Source organism: Gobio gobio, assembly GCF_949357685.1.
Source record: "Gobio gobio genome assembly, chromosome: 12".
Classification (NCBI taxonomy): Eukaryota; Metazoa; Chordata; class Actinopteri; order Cypriniformes; family Gobionidae; genus Gobio; species Gobio gobio.
In genome coordinates this window covers 2,666,611-2,686,533 of record NC_137105.1, presented here as the reverse complement: position 1 = coordinate 2,686,533, position 19,923 = coordinate 2,666,611, and the positions used below count along the sequence as shown (strand labels likewise).

At 40.9% G+C, this 19,923-nt stretch overlaps 1 protein-coding gene across 6 annotated transcripts in view; it reads left to right on the top strand.

The window, feature by feature from the left end:
• The window catches only part of fig4a (FIG4 phosphoinositide 5-phosphatase a), a 128,352-nt gene that overhangs the window by 55,947 nt on the left and 52,482 nt on the right, over positions 1–19,923 (top strand). For all 6 annotated transcript variants that reach the window (XM_079830466.1, XM_079830467.1, XM_079830468.1 and 3 more), the window contains exons 11-12: positions 7,374–7,471; positions 17,892–18,025. In XM_079830466.1, the coding sequence (XP_079686592.1) occupies positions 7,374–7,471; positions 17,892–18,025 (232 nt within the window). The remainder of the gene's footprint in view (positions 1–7,373; positions 7,472–17,891; positions 18,026–19,923) is intronic.

Genomic DNA, 19,923 nt, shown 5'->3' with positions numbered 1-19,923 from the left:
TTTTTCTCCTCTTTTCCACCTCGCCAACGATAACTTCTACTTCACATTGAGTGAAGTTACGTTTTTTATCTCCTCTCTGTGTTTGCCATGATTTCGCAATCGATGAATATTAACTTGTGGGCGTTTCACGGACTATTTATGGGCAACTATGGGCGTGACATGAAGCCGCAAAAGCTGCGCTACATTTAGAATTGATTGTGATTTATTAAGGGAAAACTGCGTAGAATGTGCGTGCGCACGGTTTTATAAATCCGAATATTTCTGTGCGTACGCACGTCCCATGTTTCATCCGTACGCCACTTCTGACGAAAATCCTACGCAACGTTTTATAAATCATCGTTCTCTGTTCACTGATTGGACCGGTTCAAATTGTTCGGAGAAAACCTAAGAATATACCGCAGTCCCAGACGGAGTACTGATGGAAAATTGAAATTGAGCGGAAGAGCGTAGGAGGGCGGAGCCAGGCTAATATAATAAGTCATCATACTATACGAATATCCTGTTCGCTTCAGAACTAAAAACTTCCTTGTTAGTCCAAAAACAGCTCAGGCCCAGAGAACGACTCATTGTGATGTCATAGATCGTTTAAAGATCCGCCTCTGCAGAAGAAAATCAACGCCTACTTCATCCTCGCCACATTGGCCCCGCCCACTGGAGTGTTAGTGAGATGACGAGGAGAGACGAACGGACTAATAATAACATCACCTTCCAACGGATCCTAATGCCAATAAATGTGCTAATTTATTTTCAACAATGTGAATGTCTCAGTTGAGCGTTATTAATTTATATTCGCTACATTTCGGACGAGGAACTGTGACTGCACGAGGAACTGTGTTCCCTTTAATACGGATGGGAGATTTTTGAGTTGGAGATTGGCGGATCGTTCCAGCCCAATTTAACCTCAAAAACAGGTTTTCAAGTAGTTTGTGAACATCATTGGCTGGCGCTACTTATGGTTTTTATATGTATTAGTAGATTATTTTCTGTTTAATGACATCCCAAGGGCCGCCCGAGGATCTCTCATCTTCTCTTGCATTATTTTTTCCCTGCATGCACTCATTTTGTAACTGCTGAACTCATTTCACCGCTTCTCCTCCAGAGCAAGATGACATTTCATATGCACAGCGGCTGAGGCAGACACACATCTTAGATTGCTTACCTCCAGCGCCCTCGACCTCTCCGTGTGTGTGTGTGTGTGTGTGTGTGTGTGTGTGTGTTTGGGTTGGACGTTTCCGCTTCGAACTAGAGATTCCTGTCCAACACAGATTGCCTGTGATGCATCAATGCTTGAGTCTGTTATTGCCAGAGTTTTTCACCTCTTAAAATCGCTTGAATGTTTAAATTGGCAAGACTTAATAACACGTTCAAATTAAAAACTGTCCCGAGTGTCTTTCAGGCTGTTCAGTGTTCATTTTGACAGCAAATTTTGATTTAGTTTTAGTCATATTTTAGTCTGCTGAATTGTTTTTAGTTTTAGTCCAGTTTTAGTCTCCTAAAATCTAATGAGTTTAGTTCAATTGTAATACATTAAGCATTTAAGCGTTACATAACCGACTGTCACTCGAACTGACATTTTGACATAATTTTGTTTTTGACATTAAAAACACACGAAAGAGCTCAATTCACTTTTTTGTTTGTTTTTTTAAAAACATCTCTATAGTTTTTATAACTTTGCATTTCTGTTTTAGTCAGTAGGCCATATCAGGTTAAGCTAAAGCTTCAAATAAGTGTTTTTTTTTTTTTTTTTTCAGTTAACATTTATTTAATTTCAAGTAAATTATAACCCTGATACTTTATTGAATATGTGTCAAATACTGATCTTTCCTCCTGACTATGAATTAAATGGGAATTAAATTAAATACAGTTTATTGTGTGAGCAAAAACGAATATATAATGAGTGACTTTTAATTATAATCAAGCTGGAAATACACCAGGACTCTTATTTTGAAATCTCGCCTCTATTGCAGTTGCAGGAGCTCATTCAAGTTCAGGAGATAAAATATGCATTGATACAACCGTCTAAAACATATTACTATATAAACATGGTAAAGTAAACATTGTCATTATTCATCAGCATTAGTTCATAAACAATTGTCTGGCATAAATGTGTGTTATTGATTGTGAGTTTTATTTGTTGACGAAAATTGACAGTTGATTTTCGTCATAGTTTTTGTCATCCAACACTAGTTTATATTTAGTTATCGTCTCATTTTCGTCATTGAAAAAAGGTTGTTGACGAAAATTATGGTAAATTATTCGTCAACGAAATTAACGCTGGTCCAGTCCTTATTGTCAATCTCTCCGTGGGTCTTAGTTTGACCGTCCACAATTTAAGGCCTTAAAAATGTCTTACATTGGAGCAGAAAGTCTTAAATTCAATATCATCACATTAAATTAGGCGATGCAGAAAACATGGACGGAACTGCTGAATCCATTCATAAAAATGTAATAAAAGTAAAATAAAAAATAAACGTATTTCATATAGCTCTAAAATATTTTTGTTAAAGGTGCAGTGTGTAGTATTTATGAGGATCTATAAACAGAATTGCAATATAATATCCATAACAATGTTTTCAGTGGTGTATAAAGTCTTTTTGTTTTTATTACCTTAGAATGAGCCGTTTCTATCCACACACCCGCGGGTCCCCTTACAGTGAAGCCGCCATTTTGTGCTCCCATGTTTCTACGGTAGCCCTAAAGGGATAAACGTCTCTACAGAGCACTAGCTACTAGCTAAATTTTTGTCCTGTGTCAGCCACCATAGCTTCTCTATGTGCTTTGAAAGGGAGGGTTGAGCGGTTGCAATTCACAACCTCACCACTAGATGGCGCTAAAACTTACACTGCACCGTTAAACTTTTAGTAAATTGCAGTTAAATTGCCTGGAAATAGTCCCCAGCGTTCTCTGTGTTAGCCGGTTGTCACGTTGGTTATGTTGACGGAAGTTAGCCTATTATCAGGCGCTGTGTAATATCACTTTATTGATTATTAAGCAGGAATGAGAGAATAGTTCCTGCCATATCGGCCTAGAAAATCACAACTTTTCATTTTCCGTCGGTCTTAGTACACGATGAGTAACTACAGAAGAGTAGAGTTTTAAATATCGAAAGTCTTGGTCATTTTTGAGCGAGATGCTAACGGTCTAATCAGATTCAATGATCTATGCTAAGCTATGCTAAAAGTGCTAGCGCCAGACCCGGAGATCGGCTGAATGGATTCAAAAAACGGTCAAACTCGACTGTTCAACTCTAGAGGAGACGGAAAATGAGCCTATTTTCAAAAATAGTGGCGTGTTCCTTTAATATATGGAAAAAAATAGGAAGTCGCAAAATTAAAAACAAAAACTTTTCTACAAATTGTGACTGAATTACACATAAAACAAGTAAAGAGCTCCTTTTACAATCACTGGAGCTGTCGGTCAGTTCAGTGTGAGACTATACAAGAACACTGGGGCGTTTAATAAGAGTAGAATATTTAAATATAGGTTTTTGCACATTACTGTTATTAATAAAAGTTAATTTTATCTGCATATCAATTCAAACTCAGTGCTTCACTGTTAAATTCCCATTAACCCTTCTCCGGTCTTCAGGGTCTTTCCTGACCCCAAAGGACGTTTGCTCACTTTGTCCAAATGGCATGAGACTTTGTACGGTGGTCAACACTCTCTAGATCTACAAATAAATAAATTAATTGGATTGATATCTGTTTTTCTGTTCATGTGACAAAAAAGTCACACTCCGGGAGAGAAATGGACAAAATTCAGCTTCAAAAACAGAAACAACACAGAACACGCATACAGAAATGAAGTGGCATACTTCCAACAATGCATAAAACATCCACAATGCAAAATTACCATGCTCACACACACACACACACACACACACACACACACACACACACACACACACACACACACACACACACACACACGCACACACACAGGAATACACTTGTTATTGCTTGTTATTGCTGTTCAGTTCATTGCATTTTGATGTTCATGTTGAGTATTTTTTACCCAATATGTAATATAACTGTTAATTTCTGTTAATTTTTGTTCTGTTACAGTTAGTAACTGAAGTGTAGATTCAATTTGTAGAATTATAAGAAAATCAGATAAAATCAGATGATAAACTCTAAAGACTTTTCTCTTGTTCAGGTTTGATTGTTATCGTAATGTAACATCATTGAAAAAAAAAAAATTTCAGTACAAAAAAATGCTAAACTTTGACAAAATTAATTAATTTTAATTGTTATAATTGTGATTTCATAACATTTAGATATGAATCCAACTGAAAAATACTTTACTGGTAAAAGTTTTTTTTTTTTACTGTATTTTCCAAAAGATGGGCAAAAATCTTACACTGACTAAACCATGTCAAATTATCCATGTTATCCCCACGAATGAAAGTTAAAAATGTGGGTCTTTTATAAAGTGAATTTTACATTAAAAAAAAACGGATTTTGTGTGAAAATCCATTAAAATATATATATTTTAATTTATTTATATAAATTTACAAATTATTATAAATGCTCCAAAAACTGCACAGATGTTGAGTAAAAACATTAATAAACAGAGTAAAATTACATTTGTTCTAAAAAAAAACAATTGTTTTGTTACAAAATTACATTTTGTTGCCTGGGGTCTATGGAGACCCCAAAGACCCTGAGTGTAATTCCCAAACGAAGACCGGAGAAGGGTTAAACAAACATGTAGTATTATCAGTAACTGCACTTATTAAAGCTGCACTATGTAAGTTTTCCGTCCACTAGAGGTCGCCTGTTCAAAACAAAGGCGTAGTTTGATGACTATGCTATGACTCTTGTTGACACTGCAGTGAGAGTAAAGCGTTTCTGCAAAAAAAACGAGGGGAACGCGGATATGATGTCATCGACAGGCCACGCCCTCACACGTCCCGGTTCATCGGTTAAAATAGCATCTCACCATTTACAAATAGTTGGAAACATTTGGGATATTGTAAGTACTCAACTGAACAAAATATATAACACTGGATATTTTACTGAAAAAATGTTACATAGTGCAGCTTTAACAAGACAACAGTAATTTTATGATTCCTCCAGCGCCGCTGCTCTCAAATGTTAGTCTGGAGCTGTTTTTACTCTCTTTTTTGGCAAATTAAACTGATCCTGTAACTCCAATCCAGAAAAAAAACAGCATGTTGGTCTGATTATAGCAAAAAAAGTGTTTCTGCAGAATAAAACCGCAAACCGAGGGGAACGCGGATATGATGTCATCGACAGGCCACGCCCTCACACGTCCTGGTTCCTTGGGTAAAATAGCAATTTACTCACAATCTTCAATCCAGACAAAAACAGCATGTTGGTCTCGTTCTGTCTGACAGGAACTGTTGATTATAGCAAAAATGAATTATATGTGATTTTCTTCATTTCCAGACTCATAATCCTCTGCACTTACTCATCTTATTAATACCTTATGCAATTTGCCTGATGCAATGTCCTTCTGTGTGAAGAAGATGAGGGTTTGTGAAGAATGTTTTCTGTAATTGGGTCAGTTGTGCCGCTCGCACAAAGGACTTCCAAGATAACATATTGATTTTCTGCTAAACAAAAACAGGAGACAGGGTGTTACGCAAGGCTCGATTTTTGGCCCGCTTTCATTGATTGTTTGGGGTGCTGCGATATAATGAGTCGTGGTTTTTCTCTTTCATCGCTAGTGTGGATCACGCCGCCATTTCCACGGGCTTTGTCTGACCTGCTTGAAGGACTTCTCAGCGAACAAGCATTTGATTACGCAGACTCTGAACATGCTTTGTGCGGCGTTAATGAATCCGTGTAAAGGGCAGATTTGTGTATGCAAGAGAACCTCGTTCTCATAACCTACTTCTAGAAGTGTTTTGTGCGTTGTGCTCTAATCTGTTTATAGGTTTGTAACTGGATGGTTTGATTGTGGCAGACTTATGACCCACATAGCGCTTCGTGTCGTGTTCTTATGAAAGCTCACATAAGAACAAAAGTCGTAATCATGAGACTAAAAAGTCATAATTATGCCTTGATTTGACTGTGGATGGGACTTGATTGAGCTGAATAATGACTCATCTTTCAGTCAAATTTCTTTCATAATTGATGACTTGCTGTTGTCTTTTTACTGCAGAAATTAAGTTTGTCTCATATTTGATGAAGTTTGCATAATTGACTAATGTTGTTATTTTCAGTGAGACTGCTTTGAAACAATCTGTATCTCAGAAGTTCATAATGACTTCGTATCTCCTAATTTTATCTCCACCGATCATGCATAACATTATGACCCTTTTGTTGTCAAAACAGCCCTGACCTGACTCCCCATACACAACAAACTGAGATGCTCTGTGTATTCTGAGCCCTTTCTATCAGAACCAGCATTAACTTCTTGAGCAGTTTGAGCTCCAGTAGCTCGTCTGTTTGATCGACCACACGGGCATCAATGAGCCTCGGCCGCCCATGACCCTGTGGCCGGTTCTCCACAATTTGCACGAGCTCACCAAAATTGGACAGTTGAAGACTGTAAAAATGTTGCCTGGTCTGATGAGTCTGGATTTCTGTTGAGACATTCAGATGGTAGAGTCAGAATTTGGCGTAAACAGAATGAGAACATGGATCCATCGTGCCTTGTTCCCACTGTGCAGGCTGGTGGTGGTGGTGTAATGGTGTGGGGGATGTTTTCTTGGCACACTTTAGGCCCCTTAGTGCCAATTGGGCATCGTTTAAATGCCACGGCCTACCTGAGCATTGTTTCTGCCCATGTCCATCCCTTTATGAGCACCATGTCCCCATCCTCTGATGGCTACTTCCAGCAGGATAATGCACCGTCACAAAGCTCCAATCATTTCAAATTGGTTTCTTGAACATGACAATGAGTTCACTGGACTAAAATGGCCTCACAGTCACCAGATCTCAACCCAATAGAGCATCTTTGGGATGTGGTGGAACGGGAGCTTCGTGCCCTGGATGTGCATCCCACAAATCTCCATCAACTGCAGATGCTCTCCTATCAATATGGCCAACATTTCTAAAGAATGCTTTCAGCAGCTTGTTGAGTCAATGCCACGTAGAATAAAGGCAGTTCTGAAGGCCAAAGGGTCAAACACAGTATTAGTGTGTGTTCCTAATAATCCTTTAGGTGAGTGTGTATATATAATCTATATACACAAATTGGTCTTGATTGGAATCAAGGAATCAGCAGATTTGAGCTTTAACTGGAAATATGACTAGAAATACTTACCAAGATGGCCTTCGAGTGAACTCATTTGCTTTAAACATGTGTTCGTGTCATCCTCTTGACATCTAGGCCTGTGAGTTGGTCACCTGTGTGTAAAGCGTTTGTGTAAAGACTTTAAATGCTCTTGTTCTCTCGTACAGTGGACCAGGCCGACCCGTACGCTCATGTCGCCGCTCTCCACTTCGATCAGATGCTGCAGAGGTTCGGATCGCCCATCATCATCCTCAACCTCGTCAAGGTGAGACTCAGCATTTACAACACACACACACACACACACACACACACACACACACACACACACACACACACACACACACACTCAGAGTCTCTAACACACACTCGGAGTCTCCAGAACACACTCTGAGTCTCCAACACACACTCGGAGTCTCCAGAACACACTTGGAGTCTCCAACACACACTCAGTCTCCAACACGCACTCAGAGTCTCCAACACACACTCGGAGTCTCCAACACACACTAGGAGTCTCCAACACACACTCGGAGTCTCCAACACACACTCGGAGTCTCCAACACACACTCGGAGTCTCCAGAACACACTCGGAGTCTCCAGAACACACTCGAAGTCTCCAACATACACTCGAAGTCTCCAACACACACTCGGAGTCTCCAACACACACTCGGAGTCTCCAACACACACTCGGAGTCTCCAACACACACTCTGAGTCTCCAACACACACTCGGAGTCTCCAACACACACTCGGAGTCTCCAACACACACTCAAAGTCTCCAACACACACTCGGAGTCTCCAACACCCACTCGGAGTCTCCAACACACACTCGGAGTCTCCAACACACACTCGGAGTCTCCAACACACACTCTGAGTCTCCAACACACACTCGGAGTCTCCAACACACACTCGGAGTCTCCAACACACACTCGAAGTCTCCAGAACACACTCGAAGTCTCCAACATACACTCGAAGTCTCCAACACACACTCGGAGTCTCCAACACACACTCGGAGTCTCCAACACACACTCGGAGTCTCCAGAACACACTCGAAGTCTCCAACATACACTCGAAGTCTCCAACACACACTCGGAGTCTCCAACACACACTCGGAGTCTCCAACACACACTCGAAGTCTCCAGAACACACTCGAAGTCTCCAACATACACTCGAAGTCTCCAACACACACTCGGAGTCTCCAGAACACACTCGATGTCTCCAACATACACTCGAAGTCTCCAACACACACTCGGAGTCTCCAACACACACTCGGAGTCTCCAACACACACTCGGAGTCTCCAGAACACACTCGAAGTCTCCAACATACACTCGAAGTCTCCAACACACACTCGGAGTCTCCAACACACACTCGGAGTCTCCAACACACACTCGGAGTCTCCAGAACACACTCGAAGTCTCCAACATACACTCGAAGTCTCCAACACACACTCGGAGTCTCCAACACACACTCGGAGTCTCCAACACACACTCGGAGTCTCCAACACACACTCTGAGTCTCCAACACACACTCGAGTCTCCAACACACACTCGGAGTCTCCAGAACACACTCGGAGTCTCCAGAACACACTCGAAGTCTCCAACATACACTCGAAGTCTCCAACACACACTCGGAGTCTCCAACACACACTCGGAGTCTCCAACACACACTCTGAGTCTCCAACACACACTCGGAGTCTCCAACACACACTCGGAGTCTCCAACACACACTCGAAGTCTCCAACACACACTCGGAGTCTCCAACACACACTCGGAGTCTCCAACACACACTCGGAGTCTCCAACACACACTCGGAGTCTCCAACACACACTCTGAGTCTCCAACACACACTCGGAGTCTCCAACACACACTCGGAGTCTCCAACACACACTCAAAGTCTCCAGAACACACTCGAAGTCTCCAACATACACTCAAAGTCTCCAACACACACTCGGAGTCTCCAACACACACTCGGAGTCTCCAACACACACTCGGAGTCTCCAGAACACACTCGAAGTCTCCAACATACACTCGAAGTCTCCAACACACACTCGGAGTCTCCAACACACACTCGGAGTCTCCAACACACACTCGAAGTCTCCAGAACACACTCGAAGTCTCCAACATACACTCGAAGTCTCCAACACACACTCGGAGTCTCCAGAACACACTCGAAGTCTCCAACATACACTCGAAGTCTCCAACACACACTCGGAGTCTCCAACACACACTCGGAGTCTCCAACACACACTCGGAGTCTCCAGAACACACTCGAAGTCTCCAACATACACTCGAAGTCTCCAACACACACTCGGAGTCTCCAACACACACTCGGAGTCTCCAACACACACTCTGAGTCTCCAACACACACTCGGAGTCTCCAACACACACTCAGAGTCTCCAACACACACTCGAAGTCTCCAACATACACTCGAAGTCTCCAACACACACTCGGAGTCTCCAACACACACTCGGAGTCTCCAACACACACTCGGAGTCTCCAACACACACACTCAGTCTCCAACACACACTCAGAGTCTCCAACACACACTCAGAGTCTCCAGAACACACTCGAAGTCTCCAACATACACTCGGAGTCTCCAACATACACTCAGAGTCTCCAACACACACTCAGAGTCTCCAGAACACACTCGAAGTCTCCAACACACACTCAGAGTCTCCAACACACACTCAGAGTCTCCAACACACACTCAGAGTCTCCAACACACACTCAGAGTCTCCAACACACACTCTGAGTCTCCAACACACACTCTGAGTCTCCAACACACACTCTGAGTCTCCAACACACACTCAGAGTCTCCAACACACACTCAGAGTCTCCAGAACACACTCAGAGTCTCCAACACACACTCAGAGTCTCCAACACACACTCAGAGTCTCCAACACACACTCAGAGTCTCCAACACACACTCTGAGTCTCCAACACACACTCTGAGTCTCCAACACACACTCTGAGTCTCCAACACACACTCTGAGTCTCCAACACACACTCTGAGTCTCCAACACACACTCTGAGTCTCCAACACACACTCTGAGTCTCCAACACACACTCTGAGTCTCCAACACACACTCAGAGTCTCCAACACACACTCAGAGTCTCCAGAACACACTCAGAGTCTCCAACACACACTCAGAGTCTCCAACACACACTCGGAGTCTCCAACACACACTCAGTCTCCAACACACACTCAGAGTCTCCAACACACACACTCAGAGTCTCCAACACACACACTCAGAGTCTCCAACACACACACTCAGTCTCCAACACACACTCAGAGTCTCCAACACACACACTCAGTCTCCAGCACACACTCAGAGTCTCCAACACACACACACACTCAGAGTCTCCAACACACACACACACACACACACATACACACACACACACACACTCAGCCCTCCTGTAATCCAGTCTTCAGTGTCACATGATCCTTCACTCATCATTCTCATATGAGGATTTGATGCTCAAGAAACATTTATGATAATTATCAGTGTTGAAAAGTAATACTTTTGTGACAACTGTGTTATTTTTCAGGATTCTTTAATGAATAGAAAGTGCAAAAGAGCAGAATTTGTGTGAAATGGAATCTTTACTGTCAGTTTAATGCATCCTTGAAGAATGAAAGTATTAATGTCTCTAAGAGCTCCCTGAAAGCTGGACACCTTTATCTAATGCACTCGCTGTAAATCCCCCACGGACGGCACACACACGCCTGCTAACACACACACACACACAGTCGGGATGTTTTAGACAGAACAAAGACCCGAATCCCCTCCGCCCAGTTTGATCCAGACACGTGATGTCCGTGTGAAGGCGACGTGCCAAAAGGACTGGAATTGACAGGTTTAAAACACATGTGTGGTTTGTTTCAGAGGGCATGTGGCCAATATTCTCCGTCCAGATAAAAGCATGTGACAAAAGGCCCTTAATGACCCAAATGAGGCGCATTACATGCTAAGAATGCAGTCTAATTAACTCTTCTAGCGTGCTGGAACATGTGATCGACACACGTGTGTGTGTGTGTGTGTGTGTGTGTGTGTGTGTGTGTGTGTGTCAAACACACTGAATGTGAGCGCATTGAGCTCCAGCTCAAACTGTGTGTGTGTGTGTGTGTGTGTGTGTGTGTGTGTGTGTGTGTGTGTGTGTGTGTCAAACACACTGAATGTGAGTACATTGAGCTCCAGCTCAAACTGTGTGTGTGTGTGTGTGTGTCAAACACACTGAATGTGAGTACATTGAGCTCCAGCTCAAACTGTGTGTGTGTGTGTGTGTGTGTCAAACACACTGAATGTGAGTACATTGAGCTCCAGCTCAAACTGTGTGTGTGTGTGTGTGTGTGTGTGTCAAACACACTGAATGTGAGCGCATTGAGCTCCAGCTCAAACTGTGTATGTGTGTGTGTGTGTGTGTTTTCCACTGGCCTCCAGTTGAGAGTGTGTGTCAGTGCAGTGTTGATGTGGGAGGCAGACGGCATTGTGGGCCGCAGGAGGAATCGGACGATTTTTAAGAACGCTGTTTAACAGCACGTGCAAATGTGGCCCAAGGATTGAGCGCTTAAACCGCGGTGGATCACGTGTGTGTGTGTGTGTGTGTGTGTGTGTGTGTGTGTGTGTGTGTGTACAGATAATGATAATGTCTCGCTAGTCTTCATCTTGGGTTAGTCACCGTTCCCTATAGAAGAGCAGAAGGACGTCAGGTTTGAGTCATCGTCCACAATATGTGTACATCACATGTCTGATGTTCTCCAGATATGCAAAATACAGTGTTTTGTTGAGTGTCACATTTGATGCATCAGGCTTTTATGGCTCATGTATAATGAGAAATATGCAATTTGGTGCAGATGCTGTATTAATATGGACGATTTTGATTAAATTCTGATGATCTTTATAACATTATGGCAGATACTAATATAAATATCAACGTAAACTCACCTAAAGGATCATTAGGAACACACACTAATACTGTGTTTGACCCCCTTTCTCCTTCAGAACTGCCTTAATTCTACGTGGCATTGACTCAACAAGCTGCTGAAAGCATTCTTTAGAAATGTTGGCCATATTGATAGGAGAGCATCTGCAGTTGATGGAGATTTGTGGGATGCACATCCAGGGCACGAAGCTCCCGTTCCACCACATCCCAAAGATGCTCTATTGGGTTGAGATCTGGTGACTGTGGGGCCATTTTAGTTCAGTGAACTCATTGTCATGTTCAAGAAACCAATTTGAAATGATTGGAGCTTTGTGACGGTGCATTATCCTGCTGGAAGTAGCCATCAGAGGATGGGGACATGGTGCTCATAAAGGGATGGACATGGGCAGAAACAATGCTCAGGTAGGCCGTGGCATTTAAACCATGCTCAATTGGCACTAAGGGGCCTAAAGTGTGCCAAGAAAACATCCCCCACACCATTACATCACCACCACCAGCCTGCACAGTGGTAACAAGGCATGATGGATCCATGTTCTCATTCTGTTTACGCCAAATTCTGACTCTACCATCTGAATGTCTCAACAGAAATCCAGACTCATCAGACCAGGCAACATTTTTCCAGTCTTCAACTGTCCAATTTTGTCCAATTGTCGCCTCTTTTTCCTCTTTGTAGTGGAGATGAGTGGTACCCGGTGGGGTCTTCTGCTGTTGTAGCCCATCCGCCTCAAGGTTGTGTGTGTTGTGGCTTCACAAATGCTTTGCTGCAGACCTCGGTTGTAACGAGTGGTTATTTCAGTCAAAGTGTCTCTTCTATCAGCTTGAATCAGTCGGCCCATTCTCCTCTGACCTCGAGCATCAACAAGGCATTTTCTCCCACAGGACTGCCGCATACTGGATGCTTTTCCCTTTTCACACCATTCTTTGTAAACCCTAGAAATGGTTGTGCAGTGTTTCCCCTAAAATGTTTTCCAGCAGCGGTGCTGTTACGTGCCGGAGGTTGTTACCAAGCCGCTCGTCGGGGGTCCGGGGGCATGCACCTCCGGAATAAATACAATTTAAAAAAAAGTCAAGTTTTGTGGATAGAAATAGACATTTTGAACATTAAAATCCAAATTAAGCTTTTCATTAGTTTAAAAGGTGACTAGCTTATAGCCTATTTTACTTCAATAACCTGCAGGGACGTGCAGAAAGTTCCTAAGGGGCAAGGGCTCAAATGTAAGAAAAATGTAAAAAAAAAAAAAAAATGTAAAAAAAAAAAAAAAGTGTTTGGATACTATTTTATGTTTTTGCAAAAAGTCTCATGCTTATCAAGACTGCATTTATTTAATCAAAAATACCGGAAAAAAACAGTAGCCTAATATTGTGAAATATTATTACATGATGTTTTTTTTAACCTTTTTATTAATCACACATATATATATATACACATACATATATATGATTAATAAAAAGGTAAAAAAAAAAAAACTGCAAGTAATTTTCTCTTTGCCTTTTGTTGTTTGATTCACATTAATGGCTTAATCGTCACCAATTGTATTAGATGCTGCCCCTTTAAGACGCAGATCTAATATAATTCTCCCTTTTACGCCCTTTTAAGCTAAACTGTGTTTAAGTGAATACTCTCCAAGCCTGTCATTTTGAGATATAGGCTATTTTGTTGTGTATTTGATGGTTTAGTCGCGCACACGAAGCTATGTGCAAGTCTGTCCGTTTCGCAGCGTGCGCGCGCACACACACACACACCCGCCTTGAACTTGGAAACAGCGTCTATTGCGCGGATTATTGTGCTTTTCATTTAATCAAACACGTTTTGCAATTTAGCCAAAGTGGAGAGTGCATTTGACAACAATCACGGATTGTGCTGAATCTGACGTTTAATGCATGTTTGGGGAGAAATGACAGCGCGCGCTGTGAAGGGAAGGAAGTTGTGCTAGACGGTGCGCAAGCATAGTTTATAATAGTTTTACCTCATATCATCTTTTTTTAATCCTTGGAAGCGAAAATAAAATAAGATTAATATATCAGCCCTGTGATATTGTGAAAGTGTAAGCAGACTACATTTTGGTTTAGTTCTCTGGCCATCGTCAATCTCTCTCTCTCCTTTACAGTGTGTAAGTGTGATATTACTGATCATGTGAAGATTTTGCAGTGGCGCTGAAAATCCAGCGGCGGCGCTGTGAATACATTGTAGGGGAAACACTGTTGTGCGTGAAAATCCCAGTAACTGAGCAGATTGTGAAATACTCAGACCGGCCCGTCTGGCACCAACAACCATGCCACACTCAAAATGGCTTAAATCTCCTTTCTTTCCCATTCCGACATTCAGTGTGGAGTTCAGGAGATTGACCAGGAACACACCCCTAAATGCATTGAAGACACTGCCATGTGATTGGTTGATTAGATAATTGCATTAATGAGAAATTGAACAGGTGTTCCTAATAATCCTTTAGGTGAGTGTATGCTAATATATCTTAATAAGATGATATTTAAAGGTGCACTATGTAACATTTTTTCAGTAAAATATCCAGTGTTATATATTTTGTTCAGTTGAGTACTTACAATATCCCAAATGTTTCCGAATATTTGTAAATCGTGAGATGCTATTTTACCCGAGGAACCGGGACGTGTGAGGGCGTGGCCTGTCGATGACATCATATCCGCGTTCCCCTCGGTTTCTGGTTTATTCTGCAGAAGCGCTTTACTCTTTAGTCCTGAACTGAAGACCACATGTCCCAAACGTGACGTCATCAAACTACGCCTTTGTTTTTGAAGAGGCGACCTCAAGCGGACGGAAAACTTACATAGTGCACCTTTAAATGCTTCGTTTTATGATTTTAAAACGTATGCAATACAATAATGATTGAAAGATGAACAAATAAACCTTCCTCAAAAGCCTGATGATCATATTTGATACTAATCGAATAAATGATGATGGATATTCAAGTAAACCGAAGCTGCTTCAGTTGAAATATTACTAACAATATCAAAGTTATTCTTATGTTTCCTTGATATAAATCAGAGCAGATTTAAAGACACGTGAAGAACAGTTACACTAAACGACTTTTACTTGATAAAAACGGTCTAAACTATCAGTCAGACGACAGAAGGACTGGGGAGATTTCATCAGCTGGCTTTAAAGGGTTCATTCTCTATTTGATAAAACAAGAGTGTAAAGAGCGAATGACTGCCAAAGTGGTGTTTCTGTGATTTAAAATGCATATGATTTATACATTTCAAACAATATTGCTATAGAAATATAGTGTCCTGGCAATTGGGTTTGTTGCATTGTTTATCGAATGTTAGCCACTGAGTAACATTGAATTAAAGGCACAGTATGTAAGATTTTTGGATTTATATACAGTATTTTGTTGACTTGTGTACTTGCATTATCCCAGATGTTTCCAACAATCTTTAAATCCAGAGAAATATGACCTGTGTCATAGAGACAGAGCGACACACGTCATACTCTGAAACCACGCCCACCGGGGGGGAACCAATCAACACTCTCCATTGACTTTGTATTGTGTGAAGCGCCTCCTTGTCATTTCTGACTTATAACTCAAAACAGAAAAATGTCTAAAAGCTGATATGTGACAGCAAACAAGCTAAAAAAAACACAGAACCAGAAACCCAGAAGTTTTTATAAGCGGTCGACCCAAAAAAATGAGCGTTAAAGGACACAAAAGTGGATTCAGGCAGAGTTATATTACACTGAGAACTACACACACAGGAGGGGAACGTCATCAGAGACAGGAAATATCATATATAAAACTGACATTATGATATTTGACTTAACAGTGACACAGTGTTTACTGCACACACTGAGACACACTGAGTGTCAGGATCCCAAATCTGACCCATTCTTCTGCTGATGCTTCACGTCTTATTGCCTGTATCCACTTTTATCTCCTTAAACTCTCGTTTTTTTGGGTCGACAGCTTATAAAAACTTACTTCTGTGTTTTTTAGCTTGTTTGCTGTACATCCTGTCACATATCAGCTTTTAGACATTGTTCTGTTTTTTGTTATAAGTCCGAAGTGACAAGGAGGCGCTTCACGCAATACAAAGTCAATGGATATAATTATGACTTAGCATGTCATATTTTTGACTTTTTATCTCACTATTATGACTTTTAAAATCATATTTTTGACTTTTTATATAATGTATGGAAGCCCATTTCCGCCACTTAAAAAAAAAATTAGCATAAAAAGTCAAATTTATTACATAAAAAGTCGAAATTATGACTTACTAAATCGAAATTATGACTTAATAAATCGAAATTGACATACCAAATCGAAATGATGACTTTAAAAGTTGAAATTATGACTTTCTGCTCATTGACAGATGATGAGTTCATGAGAGCATGAATGAGTATTTAACTGTAGTTTGAGCTGCTAATGATGGAATGATTGTCTTATTATCTGAACGGCATTAATATCTCTGAGCAAACGCTCTTCAGAGGATTTGAAGCGCAAGCTTTAGCGCAGAAACAACAGAATGGATGTGAGGTGGCAACATATTCCGATGTGTTAATATGGAAATATGATCCATAACACACACGATCAGAATCTGCTGTAATGCAGGAGTGTGTCCAGTAATTGAACTTCAGTTCATTCAGTCACGATAGAGGGGATCAGTGTTAATTTTGACAGCAAATTTTGATTTAGTTTTAGTCATAGTCTTTTGACTAAAATGCGATTTAGTTTTAGTCACCTGAATTGTTTTTAGTTTTAGTCTCCTAAAATCTAATGAGTTTAGTTCAATTGTAATACATTAAGCATTTAAGCGTCACATAACCGACTGTCACTCGAACTGACATTTTGACATCATTTTGTTTTTGACATTAAAAACACACGAAAGAGCTCAATTCACTCTTTTGTTTGTTTTTTAAAAACATCTATATAGTTTTTATAACTTTGTATTTCTGTTTTAGTCAGTAGGCCATATCAGGTTAAGCTAAAGCTCCAAATAAGTGTATTTATTTTTTTTATTTCAGTTAACATTTAATTTCAAGTAATGAAGTTTTTTTTAATGGTTTTAGTGAACTATTATAACCCTGAAACTTTATTGAATATGTGTCAAATACTGGTCTTTCCTCCTGACTATGAATTAAATGGGAATTAAATTAAATACAGTTTATTGTGTAAGCAAAAACGAATATATAATGCGTGACTTTTAATTATAAACAAGCTGGAAATACACCAGGACTCTTATTTTGAAATCTCGCCTCTATTGCAGTTGCAGGAGCTCATTCAAGTTCAGGAGATAAAATATGCATTATTACAACCGTCTAAAACATATTACTATATAAACATGGTAAAGTAAACATTGTCATTATTCATCAGCATTAGTTCATAAACACTGGTCTGGCATAAATGTGTGTTATTGATTGATTGAGCCGCTCTGGAGCTGGATTGGAGTGTGTGAGCCGTGTTTTCCAGAGGTTAGATCAGCATCTGTTACTCAGGACATCAGTTCTGACTCGATCTCTTCCCTAATCGACCCTCACTAACATTTACATCTCGTTTTTATTTGTTGACGAAAATGACAATATGTTTTGTAGTATATATAAAATATAGTTTTTGTCATCCAACACTAGTTTTTATTTAGTTATCGTCTCGTTTTCGTCAGTGAAAAAAGGTCGTTGACGAAAATTATTTGTCAACGAAATTAACACTGGAGGAGATCATGATCTAAACAATTGAATCTGTGTAATAATTGTTGGTTTTGTGCTTTTGTCAGAAACGAGAGAAGAGGAAGCACGAGAAGATACTGAGTGAGGAGCTTTACCCCGCCGTCATAAACCTGAACCAGTTTCTCCCGCCGGAGCACGGCATCGAGTACATCGCCTGGGACATGGCCCGATACACCAAGAGGTGCGTTACCTCCAGATCTTTACATACAAAGATTATTGTTGTTCAACATTGACTGCACATTAAAACATCACTCTTACTTGATCTGGACAAACTGAGTAGCATTAGACAGATTAAAGACTCCAGGATTCATGTATTGGTGGATACCCCACAGATCTACATTTTTTATAGCATGTTAAAATGGTCACTTTTTGAGGGTGAGCAAAAACGTGCCTTTTGTGTGTGTCCCTTTAAATGCAAATGAGCTGCTGCTCCCGCCCCCTTTCAGGAAGAGGGCGGAGCTTCAAGAGTCTGGATAAGCCTTGTAATGCCAGTTAGTGATGGGAAGTTCGGATCATTTTACTGACTCGGATCTTAGAATCTCGTTCAGCAAAATGAACTAATCTTTTTCAAGTCATTTCGTTCATTTCAGCAGAATCGAATTAAAACGTTACATGCTACATTTTTCGACACATTTAGTACTTTTGGAACAAAAAATAAACTAAGCTAATGCAGCCATGGCCAAACTTTGAGAAATAAATGATTAATTAATTGCTTAAATTGCTTCAGTCTATGTATGCAGTCTGTTAGTTCACCTCACCTCCCGATCCAAATCGCTCTCTGCTTTGTCACTTCACATTTAATTACGTCTGTTCCCTGGAAAGTTTAGTTCACCTCTCGTGTCTTGGGTTTGAGCCGTTAGTTCCGTCATCATGTCCAATCTGGGCCGTGACAGCCTCATATGTAATACATGTGTCCGGAAACAGAATTGATTAGTTAATCTCTCGAGTCTTCTCGTTTGAGTCATTCGTTCATCAAGTCCCAGCCCCATAGGCAAGGCTATGCATTCACTGGAAACAGAAAAGATTAGTTCATCTTTCGAGTCTTCGGGTTTGAGTCATTCGTTCATCAAGTCCCAGCCCCATAGGCAAGGCTATGCAGTCACCGGAAACAGAAAAGATTAGTTCATCTCTCGAGTCTTCTCATTTGAGTCATTCGTTCATCAAGTCCCAGCCCCATAGGCAAGGCTATGCATTCACTGGAAACAGAAAAGATTAGTTCATCTTTCGAGTCTTCGGGTTTGAGTCATTCGTTCATCAAGTCCCAGCCCCATAGGCAAGGCTATGCAGTCACCGGAAACAGAAAAGATTAGTTCATCTCTCGAGTCTTCGGGTTTGAGTCATTCGTTCATCAAGTCCCAGCCCCATAGGCAAGGCTATGCAGTCACCGGAAACAGAAAAGATTAGTTCATCTCTCGAGTCTTCGGGTTTGAGTCATTCGTTCATCAAGTCCCAGTCCCATAGGCAAGGCTATGCATTCACCGGAAACAGAAAAGATTAGTTCATCTCTCGAGTCTTCGGGTTTGAGTCATTCGTTCATCAAGTCCCAGCCCCATAGGCAAGGCTATGCAGTCACCGGAAACAGAAAAGATTAGTTCATCTCTCGAGTCTTCGGGTTTGAGTCATTCGTTCATCAAGTCCCAGCCCCATAGGCAAGGCTATGCAGTCACCGGAAACAGAAAAGATTAGTTCATCTCTCGAGTCGTTTGTTCAAGTCGTTCTTTTTTCACGTGACCGCTTCCCTGTTCAGTGTCGTATTATTGACTGCATGTTGTAATATATTTATTATAATAAAATCATCAGAAGATATGTGCAATAAACATTTGTTATGCCTATCTGTTCTGAACAACCCAATGTGTCCAGGCTTCATAGGAAAATCAATTGAACTAGCTAAAAAAACTTAACTAAACAAACATAAAAAAACCGAATCACTTGTTTGTAAGGAAGGTTGTGAATTAACCATAGACAGTAAAGGTTTTAACTAATTTCTGTATCCAACACGGCTGTCACGTCACATGACAAAAGAGCGAGACTCGAGAGATGAACTCTTTTTGCATTCAGCCTATGGGGACTTGAACGAAC